Below are 22,350 nucleotides of genomic sequence, written 5' to 3'. Positions count from 1 at the left end.
GCGGGTCTACCACACAACCTGGTCCTTCAAGGACATCTTTCCCTTATGACTTGGAAGAGTTCAGCTCTTCCTGGTGCTTCCAAGGCCTTCCGCAGGACTCTAGTAACGTCATCAAGGACTCTTGGGCATCCTCCACCAAGGCGGGATACTCCTCAGCATGGGGCCGCTGGGTTAGCTGGTGTATGGCTAGACACCTCAATTCCATTTTTGCTCCTCCAGTAGACATAGTAAATTTCTTGGTGGAATTGTTCAAGGAGGGAAAAGCCTATAGAACAATTAATGGGTTTAGATCGGCGATATCAGCTGGCCATGTTCTGGTTAAAGGGGGACGGGTTGGTAAGCATTTCTTGGTAAGAAAGACCCTGAAGTCCATTAGAGTTAAGGTTCCTCCTAGAGCCAGGTATTCCGTTCTGTGGGACGTTACTAAAGTGTTGAATTTATTTATCGCTTGGCCTCATAATCAGGAATTATCCCTTCAACAACTTTTTTCAAAGTTAGCAATGTTGCTATGTCTTGTCTCCATTAAGAGAGTGTCTGACATTAGAGCTCTTGATGTGGACAATAAGATCTTCTCTCCTCAAGGGGTGACTTTCTTTGTGACCAAGAGAACCAAATGTATGATCCTGCGTTTCCTGAGAATAATAAATTGTGTGTGGTACAGCGTTTGAAGTGTTTTGAAGCTATTACGATGAGCTTCGCCCCCCAGGTACCTCTCAGCTGCTTATTTCCTACAGTAAACCTTATAAGGCAGTGTCCTCAGCTACTCTGGCTAGATGGGTTAAATGGGTTATGGAAGAGGCTGGTATTGACATCTCTTCTTTTGGAGCTCATTTGGTTAGAGGTGCTATGGCATCAAAAGCGGCTTTCCTTGGGGGAGGTTTGGAACAGATCCTAAACGCAGCTGATTGGTCCAGGGAATCTACTTTTCCATAACAACATTTTATTGTTTTTTTTTAAAGCAATATAACAATTACAACAATGCAATAAGTATGAATTATTTCACGGTGGAGTGTCTCTCGGAATATTTGTGGGTTGAGGGGACTATTGCTGACCGTATTGCCATTATCGATGGTCCATATTGTTCTTACATTGGTGTAAACCTTGTCTTTGATGTGTTTTGAGTGAGGTCAAGTGGGCTACATTGGAGCCATCTGGTGAGTGGAGGTCTCTTTATGAGGGCTGGGAATTTAGCTGTGTAGTCCATAAATGGGTCCCATATGTTCAGGGTTCTGTTCAGGGATCCTGCTCGCATTGCTGTGATTTTCTCGGCTGCTGCTATTTCCCAACATTTGGACCACCATAGAGCTATTGAAGGACCGCCTTCGTCTTTCCACAATCGGGCCATTGCGATTTTTGCCGCTAGCAGTAGGTGCGTGCATAGGCGGGGTATTTGCCCTGAGATCGGAAATGCCCCGTTTCCAGTTTCGCCCAACAGGACAATTCCTGGGTCCCAGGGTATGGAGAGACCGAAGATTACTTTAATATGTTTTAAGATTTCTTTCCAGTATGCCTCTGCCTTTGGGCAGGACCAAAGCAAGTGGAATAATGATCCGGGGACTGGGCAGCCATGCCAGCAGGTTCCAGGGATATCCAGGTTGGCCTTTTGAGTTTGGGTTGGGGTGATATAGTATCTATAGCAAAGTTTATAACCCCCTTCCCTGTTTGTGATGCATTGCAAGCATTTGTGCAATCTGGCCCATATCTTCCCCCATTCTTCCCCCGGTATTTCTCGCCCTAGGTCCTTTTCCCATTCTAGCATATATCTATCTTTTTTTTCGGGATCTGACCTATCTAGGAGGCGGTAGATGATTGAGGTCCTACCTCTATTGGTTGGAGTTGTTAAGGAGAGCTCCAGCGCTATCAGTTCTCTAGAGCATTTCTCTCAGGTTATCCTGTGGGACATCCAGTGCCTGATTTGGGTATAGCGGAATCTTTCCCGCTCCCCCACCCCAAATTTTATTTTGCACCTCTCGAAAGTGATGGGTGAGCCCTCTTCTAAAAAGTCGCTAGTTTTGCCCAGCCCCCCTCTATCCAGGCTTGAAAATTCATCGGGGACCTTCCCGCTGAGAAGTCAGGGTTATTCCAGACGGGGGTCAGGGGTCCCAAGGCGCTTCGTATGCCCCATTTCCAAACTGCAGCTTTCCAGCACTGGACCGTTACCGTCGTGGCTGATAGGGGACTGCTATTTGCCTGTGCTTCATGTTTGGTAGGTGTGGGAGATCAGATAATGAGACCGGGCACCAGAATTCTTCGATTTGCTTCCATTTCGGGGGCTCTGTTTCTTGCACCCAGGAGAATGTGTGTGATAATTGAGCGGCTAGGGTGTATCTAGCTATATCTGGCACTCCCAGCCCCCCCTTTGCTTTCGCCCTCAGCATAATTCGTTTGGTAATTCAGGGTTTTTTCCCTCCCCATACAAATTCTAGTATTTTCTTTTGTAGAGCTTTTAGGGCTGGGCCCGGGACCTGTATTGGTAGAGCTGCGCAGTGGTACAGCCATCTGGGAATCAGGTTCATTTTGACAGCGGTAATTCGCCCGAACCAAGAGATTTCATGCTGTTTCCACCTTTACAACCGTATCGGGTCTTTTGTGATTTGGACCCCGAGATATTCGATTGCACCCTTAGCCCATGGGATTGGTGACAGGGAGGTTAGGGAATCTCTTTCTTGTGTGGAGAGATTGATGGCTAAAGCTGAGGACTTGGATAGGTTCACCTTGAATCCTGATAGGGCCCCGAATCCCCTAATTTCCTCCCATAGTGCTCCCAGGGATGTTGTTAAGTTTGTTGCTGTGATTAATACATCATCTTCTGCGTATAACGCGATTTTGTATTCGTGGTCTCCCACCGTTATCCCCTTTATACTCCCATTCTATCTAATTCTAGCAGCGAAGGGCTCCATAGACAAGGCGAAAACCAGGGGTGAGAGTGGGAAACCCTGTCTGGTGCCCCTAGATATGTGTATGTGTCCTGACCTGGCACCATTGACCCGCAGTTGCATCATGGGAACTTGATAATTAGCCATAACCCAGGTGGTAAAGTTAGGGCCAAAGCCGAAATGTTCGAGCACCGCTTGCATGTAGCCCCAATCTACCCGGTCGAAGGCTTTGTGGGCATCTAATGAGATCACGGCCATCCCTACCTTTATTTTGTGGGCGCTTTCAATTATATTTATTGTTCGTCTAATGTTATCCTGGGTCCCTCTTCCGGGAATAAATCCCGTTTGATCTTGGTTAATTAAGAACGGGAGGACCGGCCCCAGTCACCTGGCTAGTACTTTGGCGAAAATCTTACCGTCATTGTTCAGTAGTGATATCGAGCGGTAAGAGTCGGGTAATTCGGGATCCTTCCCGGGTTTATGTAGCAGGACTGTGATCGACTCAGCCATTGATCTAGTGACTAATCTTGTGGACAGGAAGGAGTTGAATAAGGCGGCCATCTGGGGTGCTAAAATTCTGGAAAATTTTTTGTAAAAGTTTGTGGAGAAGCCATCTGATCCAGGAGCGGTGGATTTGAGGGTTTTGATGGATTCGATAATTTCTTCAGTAGTGATGGGGGCTTCCAGGGATTCCAGCTGGGTTGAGCTTTGGGAGAGTAAGGCACTCGGGTATTCCGGTAGTTTGTCTAGAACCGTGGGGTCTCCGGACATTATAAATTTATGATGCCTGTCAGTTCATTGATTTGATCTATCTCGGAGTAGTGCAGCTTCCCATCTTCACCTCGTAGCTTGAGAATGTTGTTCCCCTGCGGATCGACTTTAGCTTCTGGGCTAGTACTTTATTTGCTTTGTTCCCTTTGCTGTAAAAGAACTGTTTTGTATATGCTAATGATTTGGCTGTTCAGTCGGAACAATGCATTTTTAGCACTATTTTAGCCTTTCTCAGGGATCTTTCTACTTTTCGGGTGTAGCGTGCTTTCAATTCCGCTTCAAGTTGGACCACTTCTTTTTCCAGCTTAGTTGTTGCGATTTTTGATATTCTTCTCTGTTCCACTCCTGCCCCGATCAGCGAGCCTCTGACTACCGCCTTCATTGCATCCCAGATGACTTTGATAGGAGAGGTCTCCGTAGTGTTCTCTTTGAAGTAGTTGATTATTGTGTCCTCCACTTCTGTTCTGATGCTAACATGTAGTAGTAGCGAGTCGTTTAATTGCCAATGCCTCTGAATAGGGTTTCTTTGGCCATATATGGCTAGTTTCACGGAGACTGCAGCGTGATCGGAGATCATGCAGGTATGGATTTCTGCGTTGTTTACGCATTGGGAACAACACTCCGGAGATTAGAATAAAGTCTATTCTTGAATATCCCTTGCGAACATTGGAGTAGTGCGTGTAGTCTCGTAAATTGTTATTAAATAGTCTTCAGGCATCGACGGTTTCTAATTCTCTGAACAGTTTAGCTAGGGATAGAGTCTGCGTTTGTGGGGGGGAGAGTTTTGTCCAGCTGCGGGTTTGGCATGGAGTTAAAATCCCCGCCGATGATCAAGTGGCCTTCGCGAAAAGCTAAAATGGTTGGGAGAAGGTCTGTGATGAAGCTGGTTTGAGATGTGTTGAGACAATTGTAATGGGGAGCTCTTCGAAGAGGCCTTTGAGTAAGAGAAAGCGGGCCTCTGGATCTCTTCTTAATGTGATCTTTGCCAGCGGAACTTTGTCGCTTAGTAATACCGCTACCCCCCTTTTCTTCTTCCCTGCTGTGGCAAAATAGGCTTTCTTATATCTCTTGAATCTTATGCAGTGTCCATCTTCTTGTAACAGATGGGTTTCTTGAAGTAACACAATGTCTCCGGATAGTTGATCCAGCCAGTGTTCCACTGATCTGCGCTTTCTTGGTGAGTTCATCCCTTGGATATTCCAGGATAGGATTCTAATTTCGTTTGTGTCAGCCATCCCCTACTCTTTTGTGTTGGGTGTGCCTCATATTTCATCCCCGACCTGGATCTGTCAGATTAGTAAGCAGGTTCTGTGGTTATATCGAAATGGTATTTTTCTTGTAGTTGTTGTTGCATGTTGTAATGCTGTACGAAAGGACATCATTTGAGATGATTGGGGTTCCAGACTTTAGATTTGTCCTGGCGAGAGTGGTTTGTTTCTTCGGATTCGCCCTTCTGCTCTCCTCTGGCCCATAAGTTTCTCCGCTTCTTTCATTGATTGAATTTGTTTCTGGGATCCCTCCCATTTGAATCTTACTGATGTGGGGAATCCCCAGTGGTATGGGATTTTCTTTTCATGTAGCCACACTGTTAGTGGCCGCATAGTTTTTCGTTTTTGGAGAGTTGAGCTCGCCAGGTCCTGGTCCCCCAGGTGGTATGTACGGTTGCGCTTGCACGGGGAGACCCTGGTGATGTGGCCAGGTGGGTCCCTGTGGGTTGCTTCTGGCTTTCCTTACTGTCGGGGCTCGTGCAGGAGACCTGTGTAGCTCCCCAGCTGCTAGAGGCTTCAAGTCAGGGTCCCTGGGGGGGGTCTGCGGATGCGGGTGTTGGGCAGATGGTAGGGTGCGGGGAGGCGGCCCCAGCGTGTTGGGAACAGTCTGGATGAGTGGTTGGAGCAGTAGCCCCCCACAGGCCCGCAGAGATGGAGTCACTGGTGTTCTGGGGACCCGGGTTGTCCACCGGCAGAGTAACCTTCCTCTGCTTTGAAGGGCCGGGGTCTGCTGCTTGAGGCAGGCTCTGCTGGACTTTCATTTGCTTTTTGGGCTCAGCTTTGATGGGTTGGTATGGTCTGCTTGCGGTGGCCCTACTGTAAGGCCGCCTAGCTCGTCCTCGCACCACGGGACTCCCGCTGATGCAGCAGGCCTTAATGAGGAGAGTGGGGGCCCAGGCGCCCGCCTCGGGACGAAGCTGAGGGAAGCTGCTCCTGGAGTGATCTGGGCGGGCGCAAGCTGAGCCTCCCCCCGAGCGCTCTGCTTTTAGCGGAGCAGGAGTCAGTAACTCCGAGAGGGAGCCCCGCGAGAGCCAGGCAGGTGCAGGTGTGTAGGGTACAGCCAGCGGAGGACGGTTTTGATCTGGGGCCCCCCCTGCAGCAGGTCTGGATGGTGGGATACTCGGCAGGTGCAGCGGTCGCCCGCGGCGGAGCGGCAGGCGAGCAGAGCTCTCCTGGTGGCCCCGTTGGTGGTTTTGGCAGTGCTGAGTTGCCGCTGCACCTGAGACACTGGAGCTGGGAGGGAGACCCGCGGGAGCCGGGTGGGCAAAGACGAGTGGGTCCCAGCTGGCAGAGGGTAGCTGCAAGCCGGGGCTCCTCCTATGACTGCCGCACGGGTCCGCTGCGAAGCGTGCCGGGGGTAGGGGCACGGGAATCCTGGCTTGTAGATCTTTGATGTGTGCAGAGGCAGCTTACGGTAAAGCGGCGAGCAGGCTGAGGTTACATAGGCAGTTTCGGCGGCTTTTGGCAGCAATGTTATGCCAGCCCCTCCCCCTCAAGGAAGGTCTCCAGGCCTTGGGGATGCAGCGGCCATTTTGCTGCTGAGTGGGTCCCGGTATGAGAGAGGGGCCGTATTAGGTCGGTTCAGCATCAGAGCTGGGACCCACTCGAGCGGAAGCCGCAGAAGGGATTCCCCCATCGGAAGCTTTGATTCCGGGCTCTGGCGGGCTCTGGAAGCGGCACTTTTGGAGAACGGCGCATTGGGCCAGGCGGGAGCTCTTAGGCAGACATGCCGATCGAAGCAGCTCCAGGCCACGCCCCCGGGAATCTACTTTTAAGACTTTTTATCATAAACAGATTCATCATGTGGTTTTTAATATGATGCAAGGGCTTTAAACTTGCATAATATGAGCCTCCTTGTCATGCCGTAGAATACCTAATCCCCCGCACTATCGTGAGTGGGGGTTTCGATTCTATTAAAAACAAGGAGGCAAGTATTATACCCGCCCACCCACCCACCCGGTGCTAACATTTGTCTCCTTTTTTTAGCTTCGGGTTGATGAACTCGGAAAAAGTGGAAGAAGAGGAATTGTGCTTAGAGAAAAGGACATTTATGGGGGTGGGTGCATTCTGATTGGTTGATGGGCTGGTTCTGAGCCCCATTTTGGACTGGGTTCCTGCACTGTGCACGGTGTGCTTATGGTTTACTGTTTTTTTCTGTTTTAAAAAGAAAAGTTAGTATTTTTACAAAAGTTTTTCTTTGCTGCTATTTTGGTCAGTAGTAAAGATTGAAAGCATAATACTCGCCTCCTTGTCTTTAATAGAATCTAAACCCCCACTCACGATAGTGCGGGGGATTAGGTATTGCACTGTTCCTTCCCCCTGTGATGTCCCACCTTCCACCTTACTCTGCGGCTCTCCTCCTTGCTGTGTCGTGCCTCCCCCTTGTGCTGCGGCCCCTTCCCTCTGTAGTGCTGCCGCTCAGCTCACCTCTGGCCTGTCGATCAGGCCCCCCCTGAGTACTGTTGCTGGCCCACCTTTCAGTTATAGGATTTTTGTATTATTATTCCTCGTTTTGCCAATTATTCCTTACTCCCCCCCGCACTACCCTTCATTCCCTCCCATGCTGTAATTTTTTCCTTGCTGTGATGTCATTCCTCATTCCTTCCCTCCATGCTAAATGTAAAATGCAATAAACTGTAAACACCAAACCTATTGGCTTTGCCAGTGCGTGTTAGGCAATTGAATCGGTGTGTGGGCTTTCAGTTAGAATCACCCCGCCCAGTTTCAATTGCCTTAAATTATACATGAGAAAAGCGCTGATGCTAATAATTAATTGTATTACAGGAGTAATTGTCAGGCCTGTATTACAGAAGTAATTGCCAGGCCGTTGTTTACAGCGCAACTCCAGGCACGATATACACCTGCGTCCATCCTGCTCAGAGCAGCTCGGTCGTTGGTCCAACCAGCAAAGGCCCTGAATTTAGGTGGTGGCAGATAAAGCCCGATTAGCCTTAATGGTCGTTGCGGGTCTGAGAGATGTCAATGTTCCAAAACACATTGCTTTGTGCACACAGTAAACAATATAAACGTTGGTACACCACACAGCATGCAGCAAATCAAAACCACTTTCCTTCCCGCCCACTGGGAAACCGAAACTTAAATCCACGGACTGAGCATGACAGCAGGGGTGTGACTTTGTGCAGCGCAGCTGTTTTTTTTTTTCACCCGTACGCTGGAAACGAAACCTTGCCTTCCTCCTCAGCACTGGGCGTGGAATCATATCCGGGAAACACGACGCAGAGCGCACCAGTGGTGGACCCCCGCATCCCTCATAGACGTTCTTGTACTGAGGGATGGGGCCGCCGAAGCTGAAGGGCGCGTGCGGCTTCTGCCACCTGCGTGAGCAGACCCTGGAGAGTGGGATTCTCTACAAGAGCCCAGACGACGAGGTGGCGGCTCACTTCAACTGCATGGTAAGAACACAAGAGGCGTGTACCAATGTCCCTCTTCTGGCAGGCAGTGCATTCTCTAAAGCCTCCAAACAAACCCTTCTCACCGCCCAAAAAGGTAGACCCGATAACAGATTGGGAGCATCTTTCATAATATTAGACTTCATCTTCCTTGGAAACTAAAAACAGGGTGACGGGTTTGTACAAGAGCTTCCTGCCTTCCAAAATACATGGAACATAGAGTAATGCATGAAAAATAACTCGGTAAAAACCGACGCTGGCAATATTTCATCTTGGCGGGCCAGGTTTGTGATGGGGGGCCAACTTCCTGTGGGTGGAGGAGTATCCTAAACAAACTGTTGAAATTGAGCCAGCTTTCTCAGATCTGTCATCTAGCAAAAAATGTCTTCCCAGATCTGAAACATCTATTCACACTTGTCAATTGGTTTAAATATTTTAGATTGGTTCAAAGATGCAGAAGCCTGGATTCAAACCAAAGTTTTTCGGATGAGAGGTGACATATTTACCCACAAGACTATTTGAATGTCTGATAAAGATCCTGGTTAGGGTTAAATATTGTATAAGGATACTTGTTAGAATTGCACTCTATTGCACACTTAAAGCAAAGGGACTATTGGGCATGACTGACAGATGACCCTGGGTAGGTGGGGCATGGGTGTTGAGTTTATGATAGGAATAGTTAATGGCTGTCACGAGTGCAACAAATGTTACAAATGTATTACATTGTATTATACGTTTTTTTTCTACTATTTGAGTTCAGTGTTTAGCCAAATGACTTTGGCTGTAAACAGCCTGGTCACCTCACCAGGCTTTGCTGACATAAAGTGATTTGCCCAGGATCAGTTTGTTCAAGTGGGAAATCTGCACTCTCCTTCCAATTTCTCTTCCCTTCCAAAATCACATGCTCTCCAGTACCCCTTCCAAAGTCGTTTGCTCTCTTCTTCCATGTGCTCCTTTTTTCCCCTTGCATAAGCTCTCTTACTACTTTGCTTTCATTGGCTACTCACTTCAGCTTACATCCACTCCCGCTTCGCCATAAGGAAAACTATTGCCCGGTCATGGAAAATAACAACTGTATACTGCAGATCACTAAACAAGAGCCTGAGAGATGAATCCCAATTAATCATGCCCGAAGTACAAGTGTTTTTTTTAACGTAAGGTTATAAAAAATAGTACAGAGCAAAAGAGAAGCAAAACAAATAGCGTAGCAATATCTATCTTCCTATCCCATCTGCTCCCCCTTTCTGTTCTACCCACTCCTCCTTCAGCATTCACCCCGGCCACCATTCCCACCATGTCTTGTCTTAGCTTGTTAAAATCGAGGATGAAGCCTCCTCCTATGCCATGGCTGAGCAACAAAGCCCCTCTCAGTCCGTATTCCATCTCAGATGGTGTGCGCTCAACAATACCTCCCTGAACACTGTGGATACTTCAGCAGGCCACAAAGGAGGTGCATGTGGTCCTGCCATCTTGTTGAGAAAGACAGACCCCCTCACCTCTCCAGAATACTGAAGCAAGAACTAGGGCATTTAAAGCACACAATACCTAATCCCCCACACTAGCGTGAGATGGGGGTTTAGATTCTATTAAAGACAAGGAGGCGAGTATTATGCATTAGCTTTCTTTACTCTGACACACACAGCAGCAAAGAAAATAAAATTTGTATAAACTTTTTTTTTTTTTAAACACAACATCAATACATTACATTTATAAATGTCCCAATCCAAGATGGTGGACAGGTCATGCCCCCCCTGGGAGCCAATGGGCATGCAGCCAAGTCTATAAATGTCTCTGTAAACAATAACAAATCCTCTTTCTGAAGCTGTTCTTTCACAAAAATGTTACTGTAGCCATCCTTAACACTATTCCATGAACGACGATTCCATGAACCAGGCGAACTCGAAACTCCTCAACAGAAGCAGAACCAATGTCCTTAAAGCCGAACTTCTCACCCGAAATCTGAAACAAGCAGAACACAATTAGGGTGGGTGGGTGGGATAATACTCGCCTCCTTGTCTTTAATAGAATCTAAACCCCCATCTCACGCTAGTGTGGGGGATTAGGTATTCTATGGCAAGACAGGAGGCTCCTATTATGCAAGTTCAAAGCCCTTGCAGAACATTAACCGCTACATGAGCAATGCGTTTATGATAAAACGTTTTGAAAGTTGACTCTCTTGACCAGTCAGCTGCTTTAAGGATCTGTTCTAAGCTGCCACCCAAAAAGGCGGCTTTAGAGGCCATTGCACCCCTAACAGAATGGGGACCGAACGAGGAAGTGTCAACTCCTGCCTCCCGCATAACCCATTTAACCCATCTGGCCAAAGTGGAAGGGGAAACCGGTTTATGGGGCTTTCTATAGGAAATCAACAGCTGAGAGGTATTAGGAGGTCGCAGATTTTCTGTTTTTAACTCAAAACATTTCAGACATGCAATAACACACAATTTATTGTTTTCAGGGAAGGCTGGATAAGATATGGAGGAAGTCATGCATTTAGTTCTTCGTGAAACAAAAAAGGTAACCCCCTGAGGGGTAAACATTTTATTATCCACATCTAAAGCTCTTATATCGGATACTCTTTTAATAGACACAAGGCACAACAACATTGCTAATTTGGAAAAAAGTTGTTGCAAAGACAGATCTTGATTAGGAGGCCAGGCTCCAAAGAGATCCAATACTAAGTTAACATCCCAAAGAACTGAATACTTAGGCTTTTGGGGGATTTTAATACGAATAGATTTGAGGGCCCTACGTACCAGGAAATGTCTACCCACTGGTTCCCCTTTCACCAACAGATGACCTGCAGAGATAGCCGACCTGAAGCCATTAATGGTTCTGTAGGCTTTGCCTTCTTTAAACAAACTCACTAAGAAATTAACCACCTCTACAGGAGGGGCAGAAATGGGATTGATGTGCCTACCCACACACCAGCCAGTCCAGCGATTCCACGCTGAAGAGTATCCCAATTTGGTAGAGGGGGCCCAAGAGTCTTTGATGACTGACAGAGAGTCCTGCGAAAGGCCTCGGAAGCACCAGGAAGCGCTGAAATCTTCCACGCCATAAGGGAGAGGTGGCCCAGAAGGACCAACTCGTGAGGAAACCCTCCCGGGTTCGTTAGTAACTGAGGATGAAAGGGAAGAAGACGAGGAATGTCTACTGAGAGCTCTAGGAGAGCCGGAAACCATATCTGGGAAGGCCAAAAGGGGGTTAGAATCACTAACGTGACCTCCTGCCGGCGTACTTGAACCAAAACTCTGGCTATCATTGCAAAGGGAGGGAAGGCGTAAAGCCTCTGACCTGACCAATCCTGAAGAAAAGCATCGGTAGCTAGAGCGCCAGGATCCGGTCTCCAACTGAAGAACCTGGACACCTGACAATTTAGCCTCGAGGCAAACAGATCTACTGTAAACGGACCCCAAAGGGAGTCTATCTTGGCAAAGAGGTTCCTGTCTAACATCCAGTCGCTCTTGTCTTGGAGGTGTCTGGAGTTCCAATCCGCTACCTCGTTTCTGATGCCCGGAAGTTATTCTGCCTTTAAGATAATATTGCGGTCCAGACAGAAATGCCAAAACTGCTTCGCCAGATCCGCTAGGACCTTGGACCTGGTTCCTCCCAGATGATTGACATATCTCACTGCTGAGACATTGTCCATACGCAGGAGCACACAACAATTCCCCTGATCTTTGAGAAGACTGCGGACTGCAAAAGATCCCGCTAACAATTCCAGACAATTGATATGAAGTCCCCTCTCTTCCTCCGACCATTTCCCCCCCGTGGAGACCTGGTCTAACCTTGCTCCCCAACCTGCTCTGCTGGCATCGGACTCCAGAACTACATCCGGGGAGGGACCAAAAATTGCTTTCCCATTCCAGGCCTCCATGTGTTGGAGCCACCAAAGGAGTTCCAATCTGGCCTCTGGGGACAGTTCCACCATCTGAGAGTAAGAGAGACATCTGCGCAGATGCCGAGCTTTCAGGCGTTGCAGCGCTCTGTAATGAAGAGGGGCTGGGAAAATGGCTTGGATGGACGCAGACAACATCCCCACTATCCTTGCTAATAACCTGAGAGAGATTTTTTCTCTTTTGAGAATACCCCTGATCTCTTTCTTTATCTTGGACAACCTGCTGGCTGGGAGGAGCAGGATGCATTCTTTTGAATCTATATCGAAGCCCAGAAACTGGATACATTGCGTAGGCTGTAATATTGATTTCTTGGCATTTATCACAAACCCCAGGCTCTGAAGAAGAGTTACCGTGAACTTCAGTTGAGAGATCAAAACCTGAGCGTCCTGAGCTAACAGGAGCATGTCGTCTAGATAAATAATTATCCTTATCCCCTTGGACCTGAGGAGGGCCATCACAGGCCTCATCAACTTGGTGAAGCACCATGGGGCCGAGGACAGACCGAATGGGAGGGATGCAAATTGCCAAATCCGACCCCTCCACTGAAACTGGAGGAACTCCTGGTGTGGAGGGAACACGGGAACCACTAAATAAGCATCTTTGAGGTCCAACTTGGCCATCCAATCTGCCGGAAGGAGGGTGTCCCTGAGGAGGTGGATTCCCTCCATCTTGAAATGGTGGTAAACTACAAAGGAATTGAGGGCTTTTAAATTTATCACTGGGCGGAACCCCTGATCCGGTTTTGGGACTAGAAATATGGTACTCAGAAACTGGGATGCCCTGTAAGAGGCTGGTACCACCGCTCCCTTGGAGATGAGGTCCTTGACCTCCCGATCTACCAGCGACTGCTTTATTGTGTCCAGAACCAAAGGGGCGGGAACTGACAACTGGCAAGGAGGGGAGTAAAACTCTATGCGATAACCTTGGACTGTCTGCAACACCCAGGGGTCCGATGTGAGGGATTCCCACTGTGGGAGAAACTTGGCAAGCCTCCCTCCCATACTTTTGAGGGAAAAAACATTTAACACTTGGGAAATTACCTGAAGCACCTCTGGACCTTCTGGTACCTCTGCCACCACGTCCTCTCCAACCCGAATTTTGTTGCGGGAAAAATTGGGTGTATGCACCTCGAGCAGAGGAAGTATTCTGGGTGCCTCGCGAGGCAAATTGACGGGGGCGGGAATGGCCCTGGGAATATTGGCTTGGGCCTTATCCAATGCCGTGAATGTATGGACATACGCAGACAGATCCTTAAGAAAACTCTCACCAAACAACTGCCCCTGAGCGGAAGGACCCGCTTCCCTCTCTGACATATCCGCCAGCTTTGAGTCCAGTCTCATTAGTAGAGACTTGCGCCTTTCCTTTGATATAGCCGCATTGGCGTTGCCGAGCAGGCATACAGTCCTTTGTATCCAACCCCTTAACATATTCACATCGACAGGGGAGTTGGAGGCCGCCGCCTCCTCAGCCATCTCAAAAATCTGAGTGACAGGACCCAGAACATCTAAGAGCTTGTCCTGACAGCTGCGCCAGGCCTTGTCCACCCCCTTCCTGGGGTCTTTGCCTTTTTGAGCCAAGAATACAGCCATAGGCTGATCAATATCAGGAGTACACGCCACCTTGTCCTGCAGGACTGGCCTAGGGCATTCCGAACGTAACTTGCTCCTGTCCCCTTTAGGTAGCGGGCGCCTAACCCAATACTCTAGGAACGAGGCAATCTCTTGAGAGGGTTGCCACTCTGCTGATCTGGGATGCAGAATGAGGGCCGGGTCAAAAAAGGGGACCCCATTAATGTCTAATACAGGACCTTCCTGTGTGGGAACGGGAGCCACCTTCCTCTTACGCCTCTTAGGGGGCGAATCAGAGTCCGAGGAAGAATCCGAGGAAGAAACGGGTATAGGGGATATCTGCGCAGGGAGCTGGGCACAAGAAGGCCAAGGGGTCGAGGTGTGGGGCTGAGACTCATCCCTCTTGCGCTTCTGGGCTCTACCCGGGGAAGAGTCAGGGGAAGAGACTGGGCGAGGACTGAGTTGTCCTGAAATATGCTTTGTTTTTCCAGTACACTTTTTTGGGGCTCGGGGCTGTACAGAGGGGTCAGCACTCTGGGGAGGGTGAAAATCCGCAATGCGGTTTATTAGCCTGTCAAATGCCGAAGCCAGTGTATTATTAAGGCCAGACAAGGCTGAATCAAGGGATGACTGGATAGCCTGTTCCACTGTAGGCTGTCTATTCGCCTGCCCCCCCCCCCATTATCTGTTTTCTTGGAAGTGCGCACCTGAGTGCAGGCATCCGCTGAAGCAGGGGCAACATTATTATTAATTCCCATGCCAGACTTATCCATCATTAGTCACCACAGAAGCGTAAAATAAGCTTCCAATCAATGCAGCCTAGCAGGCTGTGTGCTGAAAGCACCCAAATTTTAGCCGAGCAGGCTTAAACAGCGGAAAGAAACACCACAACTTGGTGAAAAAACTGGTGACAGCCGAGCAGGCCAAATACACACCCGAGCAGGGTGAAAGGAGTGGGGACAGCCGAGCAGGCTGAGCACAAAAAAGTAGCACAGAATGAAATAAGGGAAACAAAAGAAATGAAATCTAAACCACTCCTTTTACGGTGCAAGAAATTAATGAAATGCTTTTGCACCTTGACACAATCCAGGCACAAACAGGCAGGCCTAGCCTGAGTGACCTTTATAATACGCGAGCAGCGTATAAACAAACACGTACTGCGTGTGAAACAAAAGCCAGTAATCTTGAAATGCAGTCAACCGTGTCAGGAAGCTAAGCTTCTTTGAACAAACAAACAGTATGAGTCACAGGCCCGGCTGCAAGAAAGAGCGCAAGCTCTGTGAAAGGCCCGGCTAATGAAAGAAAACACCCTCTCATGAGGGAGAATTTCACACCCACGCGACGCTGCCTGGTTCTTGGAAGGCACGCGCGTAACAAGTGGCCAGAAATAGCAACAAATTGAAAGGCGCGCGAACGCCTTGCTAAAGCAAAGGAACAAAGAACACCTTAATTAGCAGGCGCCCGCTCCACATGGAGCGGCGTCACAAAGTAACACTTTCACACTGAAACACTCCTGACCGGAGGAAGGCGTTCGAACGAACGCAACCTTGAAAGAAAAATGAAATGACAATTTCTGTCACAATGGTATACAGAAACACTCAATATACAACGAAATAAGTCATGAACACTCGATATAATGCACAATAAGGCACGAGCTAGAGAGAGTAACTTAGCTGTGTCAATCAGCAGCAAAGAAAGAGGATTTGTTATTGTTTACAGAGACATTTATAGACTTGGCTGCATGCCCATTGGCTCCCAGGGGGGGCATGACCTGTCCACCATCTTGGATTGGGACATTTATAAATGTAATGTATTGATGTTGTGTTTAAAAATTTTAGAAAAAGTTTATACAAATTTTATTTTCTTTGCTGCTGTGTGTGTCAGAGTAAAGAAAGCTAATGCATAATAGGAGCCTCCTGTCTTGCCATAGAATTCTATTTTCTTTGTTGCTGTTTTGCAGGACATTTTAATTGAGTTGAGGGTGCAAGGGAGTGCAGGCAGGAGAGAGCCAGGGGGCGGGATCAGGAGGCATACATTGCAGGTTGAGTGGTTTCTGGCCTCCTGGTATCACTCCCGGTGGGGTGTGGCAGGGAAGAGGGGCCACTGCTCCCCTGCAACCCCGTATACGTCATTTTCAGGTATGTACTGTTAACATACTGTTCATAATTGGCAATTTTCTATGATAACATCTTGTTGATCATCTTTACTTTGATTTGCTATTGAATTTCACAATTTCCTTTAATAAATGTGGCCTTATATTTTCCCAAGAAAAATGTTTTGCGCGTGTGTGTGTGTGTCTACTTGCCCGTCTCTGACCCGTGTGCACTATGAGTGAGGCTTTTTTGGAATAGCTTATACTGCAAACCAAATTACTTCTAGGGTTGCCTAATTTTGGCAGGTGAGGCAAAGTGAGATTAAATGATTTGCCCAGGATCACACACTTTAGTTAAGTGGCAACAATAGAATTTGAGCCTAGCCTGAAATGTAGGTACTTGACCGTGTATCGTTCCAGCTCTGGTTGGTAGAAGTATGTGTTGACGTTTGGTTTTGAATATCTAAAATAATACTCAATTTGATACAGATTGCTTTAAAGTTGCACACACACTACGTAATAAACCAACCTGACAATGTATATATGAATCATTGGAGAAACATGTTGATGAAAAAAGTAAGGTGTAATTTTATTTTAATCCTAAATTACATGGAAGGGACCAATCCTGTTTGCTTTTTTTTGCAAAAGGCCCCCTCCAGGCAAATATAATTGTTTCCATCAAGTACTCCAAAACGTAAATGGTAAAACAAAGGCAAAATTGCCTTTACTCTTAATTTTTCCACTATGTGTCTGGAAAAGTGTTAAATTCCTCCCACAAGTAATGATTGTGGCAGTCATGGTTTATAGTCATATAATCGAAAACAATAATGTCGAAAGTCAATAACTTGAAAAAATAATGTTTTGTTTTTTTGTTTGACCTTTATTTTGACATGCGGAACCCAAAAAAAAGATAAATTAAAAAAAAAAAATATTCAACTTTTTTTTTCGACATTATTTTTTCGATCAAATGACTGCACACCGGCAGTCATCTATAATGGATCCCTTTGGAATCTGATTGTTTGTTTTTATTAATAAAGCTACACTCATAGGGGGTAATTTTCCAAGTCCGGCGGAGTAGAGAAATTGGCTGTAACATGCTTTTTTTCCCCCAAGTACCGTAGAGGGGAATACATTGCAGTAACATGCTTTTATTGCCTCTCTTTCCACTCTGCAAGGCTTGAAAAATTACCTCATATGATTGAAGCTTCATTTCCCCATCCTGAATGGAAACCTACAACCTCCAGCATGCAAATTGATGATAAAGTACAAATAATCTCAAACATACATAAAGTGAAATGAAATACACGATAAGGTCATTGCTTCACACAGCTTATTCTGTACCCCCATAATTTCCAATCGGTTAACAGTCATACTTAAATAGCCTATTAAAATATATAATTTGAAGAAAAAAATGCCACAGCAATGGTCACTGGCAGTTCCATTTTCCTCTCTTTAATCACTTCCTGTTGTAAATAATCTGCTGCTTACACATGTTAAAAAGATAAGCTTTCACTAGGAGGGCCTGTGCAGTGCTGGCTGACTTGAATGGGAGAAAGGCAGAGCACAGATCCACGATACACATGATGGATTCATTTTGCATACAAACACTGTTAATAGTTACTCAAACAGTATGATGTTATCAAGTCAGTACTTATCAGTTCAAATCATGAAATGTTCTGTAGGCAGGCAAGGCTTCTACACAGAGAAAGATACATTCTATTTGGGTCATAACCCCACACAAGAGAAGATCTGTAGCTGGTCCACACTTGCCATCCTAGCCTTGACATGTTCTGGTAGGGCCTTGTTGGACCTCCTCAGAGGTATTCTTCCTTTCCTCTCCTTCCCCCAGAAGCTCACTGTCTCTCAAGCTCTGGTTCTGTCTAGGCTGGACTACTGCAACAGCCTCTTTCTAAATCTGCCTGCTTCTAATCTCTGCAACTCATCCAGAACAGGACTGCAAGACTTGTCCTTGGCCTCAAGCCCTGGGATCGTATCTCTCCAGCCCTGAAATCTCTTAATTGGCTCACAGTGGCTGCAAGGATTACATTCAAGACACTTTGCATTGGTCACAAGGCTTTCTGGGACCTGGGTCCACAATACCTTCAACTCTCCCTCCGTAAATACCTTCCTACTCAAGCTCTTTGCTCCTCCACCTCCAACTCCCTCAGGGCCAGTCAATTCTCCAAGCAACAAGTTGGGGGTAGATATCTTTTCTCGACTGAGGCCTCCCTCTGGAACAGCCTCCCTGCCTCTCTGAAACTTGAGGAGAACCATCTCCGGTTCCGGAAGCACCTCAAGACCTTCCTCTTTGCTTCTGCCTTTGCTCTTCCTCTCCCCTGCCGATCTGTTTGCTTCGTCAACACGCACCTGGCTACCCTCTGATTCTTGGGCTCAGGTTCCTGCCCACCCAGCCACACACCCGCACTGGCAACCCTTGCACTTAGGCCTGTATCTGTAACCCTACAGTCACCTTAGCTGCACTTATCTGACACCCTTTGTCTGCGCCTTAACCTTGCACATGCCACCTCGCTGGCTGCACTACCAGTTTTATCCCTTGCTCAGCACTTTCCACTCCACTCCTCCCCTCTCCCTTGCACTTTTCCCCCCCTCCCTCCCCTGCACTTGCACATTCTCAATGTCACAGGGCCTAGTAAGATCGTTGTTTTGTCCTCCCTTGTTCCCCTCCCTTGCCTCGTCGCGCTCTGAAACACTTGTGTATGAGCGCGATACAAATAAAATATCATATCATATAACTCAGTGAGACGCAGCTTGATTCTCTAGGTGAAGCAAGCAAGACACCCACATCTTGGCATATACACTTTCACTTAGGTTACAAACTGAAACCAACATGCATTAGCAAAGCAACAGCTTGGACTTTGAGTGCAGATGAGGCAGGGGCTGCCATAAGGGTGCCACCTGGCCATAAGATGGGAACATCTGGAAAACGGAATGAGTACCAGACCATATGCTGTCATTGTCTAGCGAATGACTGTCTCGTACATCTACACAAGTGAAAACTGTTGACTTTGCAAGTGTTTATTTTAGACAGGACTCCAGTGCAAGTAACAGATGCGAGGAAACAAATATTGTTTGTTAATCAACTGGATTAAGAAACACATGGTTCAGAGATTTTTATTACACCAGGTGCTCATTTACAGAAGCAATTAAGTCATGAAACACTGAAAAGAATGCTTACAAATAATACTACCAGACCCTACAAAGCACAAGGTATGGTGTTATTTTATGACAGAGCAAGCTCAAAGAGGACCCGAGAGGGAATGTTTCGGCTTCGAGGAGCAGGTAGTTGGTGGAATGCCATAGGGATTAAAATAACAATTGGTGTGTAAATGACCAAATGTGCCCAAAGGATGCATGTCCCTCTTAACATCCCATCTCCATCTATCTGTTTTCCAATGCAATCGTTCTGGCGTACACCTTATAGCCTAATTAAACGTTTTTCATCAAATCACTTTTTGATTTTACTACACCCTCCTCTCTAGAATTACATTTTTTGTAGGACCAACCTTATTTTTCACTTATACACAAGTAGTTAATGCACCAGAATATGTACTTTGAATGTAATTTGTAAGAGCCCACAGTACTATGCTGAACTCTTGGCTGCGAAGGACTACAGGCGTCTCGCGTAGAGCCCCATGGGCTGTATTAAGGCATGAGCCGGGGATGGTTAGTATCGCCCTACAAGCCCAGCAGAGGTTCCTGCAATTTTATTTGAACGCTCAATTGGACACCCCAGCGAACCCAAATATCGGGACTGTAGTTAGAGAGTCCATAAAAATAAGCAGCAAGCCCTTGGGGGAATGGTATAACCGTGGAATTGACCTGTTGAAGAGATGGGGGGATGAATGATGTAACGGCATTGGGAGAATTGACGCGCAGGCAACGCAACACTTTTCTGAAGGATAAAGAAGGAGAACCTGAGCTGAAGGCCCTCCAGACGAGAAATGCAAATCTATCCTCCCTAAAATGTTACTGCCCCAGGCCAATTTATGATCGTAGTATCCCGGCTATTACTAAAATAAAGACAGCTGAATGCTGAGTGAACATCTTATGCATCAGGTTAAAAGTACTACCATTGACAACAAGAATGCCATGGCTTGAAGAGGGAGCAATCTGTCCCTGTGGAATGAGGCGTGGGGAGGATTTAGTACACTTTCTTCAGGACTGCAGATTCTTAATACAGCTCAGAAGGCATTGGATCAGACCACATTTGATAGCGCACTGCTTGCGAACACACAGGGATAGTCTAGTTTATGTAATGCAGTGCGACAATGTGGGTTTTTTATATGATTTAACCCACTTCACAAAGGCAGCACTTGAAGTAGTCAACAGATTAAAGTTTTAGAGATTTTGAAATGTTTAACTATATCGTTTTGTGTTTTAATGGTGGTAAATAGATAAACGTGTAATGTTTTTAATATAACCTGTTTTTTGTGTTTTTAATTGATTTTATATCTGAATACACTTATTTACTACTACTACTGAATCAATCATAACCACTGGCATTGCTTTGGTCAGCCTTCCATATCGCTGTTTGAAAATCAGCCTTGGCCTTGACACTAATGTGAGCAGCCCTGCCAAAACTACTAGACTACAAGGCCTAAAATGCTTGCAGTGGCTTGTTTTCCAGTGCAGAGGGGACATGGCCTAGCAGTTGAGATTGAACTGCTATGTTTGGTGGCAGAACCAAGACTAATATTTTGTCCACTTTTGTAGTGTCACAGACATACTAAAGACTTCTGAAATAGAAAATGGCCCAGAGAAAGGGAAGTGGCAATATGTAACTCAAATGTCTTAGATCAAAACACGTTTTGGTTTTGCTACACTCTGCCCTCCAGCATTACATTTTTCTTACTACCAACCTTATTCTCCCACTTCTACACAAGTAGTTAATGCAGCAGAATGTAAACTTGGAATGTAATTTGTCAAGGTGCTCAAGCGTTTATGCACCTGCTGTAGAAATCTGTGTCCAAGTGTCATCACCTGTCATTTATTCTTTGATACAGGTAATTTATATGATTAAGCATGGTGGGAACAACAGTCACATTCCCACCCGAAAAAAAAACATACTTTAAATTACAGAAATCAATTTGATAGGTTTTAAAAAATATCTGCCTTGTAACTAAGAGGTTGAAATTTTAAGTCAGATGAACAGTAGAGTTAAAAAATGCAGCTCAGGATCTTGCTTGATAGTTGTAGGTAGGTAGCCTGCTTGAGCAAGCATGCTACCACAATTCGAGGTGTCTATGGCCCCCCATCTCCCTGGTTTATTTTTTTTTTTATTAAACTTTATTAACATTTCAAGTATAACAATATAAGCCTTTGAATGTGCCATTGTACCATGCAATCATCTTTAACTCCCTTCTCACGAGCATGAGCGGATCATTTGAACTTTGAGCTAGTCTCGGTGACTGCAAATTAGGCAACATTCCCAAGTATTTCCCCCAACATTTCCCCCCTTCCCATATGCAGCAAGTTCACAAAATCTCTTATGGGCTCCCTCCCAAGGTATTAACCTTCCTCAGAGTGGACAGACTTGGGGGGGGGGGCCCTCAGGCCGGTTGTATGATCGTCCCTCATTCAGTCTTTGCATCACCATAAGATATTGCATCCGGATATCGCTTGGAGTTTTTTTGGCTAGGAACTCTGAGGCTCCATGCAGCAATACCACACAGCCTGCTCCCAATGCGGCCCCCCACCTTTCAGCGACCATATTTCTCAAAAAAGGGTAACCATAGGCCCTCGATGTTAGTTCAGGACTCCTCAAGAAGATGTGTAAGGAACTCTGTATCATATATGGCCTGCACCTTTGCCAATCATTCCCTTTCCGTTGGCATCCTTGGACATTTCCACAGCTGGGCGAGGCCGCATCTGGCCGCCACCAACATTACCCTCACCATGTGCCCATCACCACTCCAAAGAGAAGCATCCACAGAGAGTTCTCTATCGATCCCATCCACCCCTTTGATCCATGACAAAACCTCCCTCCAATACGTTTGTGCCCTCCCGCAGCCCCACCACATGTGGCCATAGTCCTCCTTCGCCCCCTCCCCCCACATTTCCCAAAGCCTGGATCATACCCCTTGCACATCTTTGCTAACACAGCAGGTGGGTAGTGCCACCTATGTAGGACTTTTAGGGCCTAATGCGTATATTGCAAAGAGGCTGTCGAGCTTGCGACCCTTCTGCACATCAATGTCCATAGGGCATCGTCAATCTCCTTCCCTAAGTCACGTCCCCATCTAATCCTGGCTGGGAGTAGATCACTGGGTTCCGCTAGCAATATCACCTAATCAAATCGAGCTATGAGGCCCCCTGGAACCTGCCCTCGTGAGAAGGAGTTTCTCGAAATCCGTCAACCCCCTTTGCAAGTTTTCCCCCCCATTGACCCTCCAGTAGGACTCCCTTCAGCTGCAGGTAGCAGAATATAGACAACTTGCCTATC

The 22,350-nt window shown here is 46.8% G+C and overlaps 1 protein-coding gene across 3 annotated transcripts in view; it reads left to right on the top strand.

Moving 5' to 3' along the window:
- The first annotated feature begins 8,085 nt into the window (after positions 1–8,085).
- The window catches only part of PHF11 (PHD finger protein 11), a 1,101,640-nt gene continuing 1,087,375 nt past the window's right edge, over positions 8,086–22,350 (top strand). For 2 of the 3 annotated variants that reach the window (XM_069639873.1, XM_069639871.1), the window contains exon 1: positions 8,086–8,328. In XM_069639873.1, the coding sequence (XP_069495974.1) occupies positions 8,209–8,328 (120 nt within the window). In that variant the 5' untranslated portion in view covers positions 8,086–8,208. The remainder of the gene's footprint in view (positions 8,329–22,350) is intronic. The other variant, XM_069639872.1, reaches the window with a different exon arrangement.

Source organism: Ambystoma mexicanum, chromosome 7q, assembly GCF_040938575.1.
Source record: "Ambystoma mexicanum isolate Mex_15411 chromosome 7q, UKY_AmexF1_1, whole genome shotgun sequence".
Classification (NCBI taxonomy): Eukaryota; Metazoa; Chordata; class Amphibia; order Caudata; family Ambystomatidae; genus Ambystoma; species Ambystoma mexicanum.
This window is presented reverse-complemented; position numbering and strand designations above follow the sequence as displayed.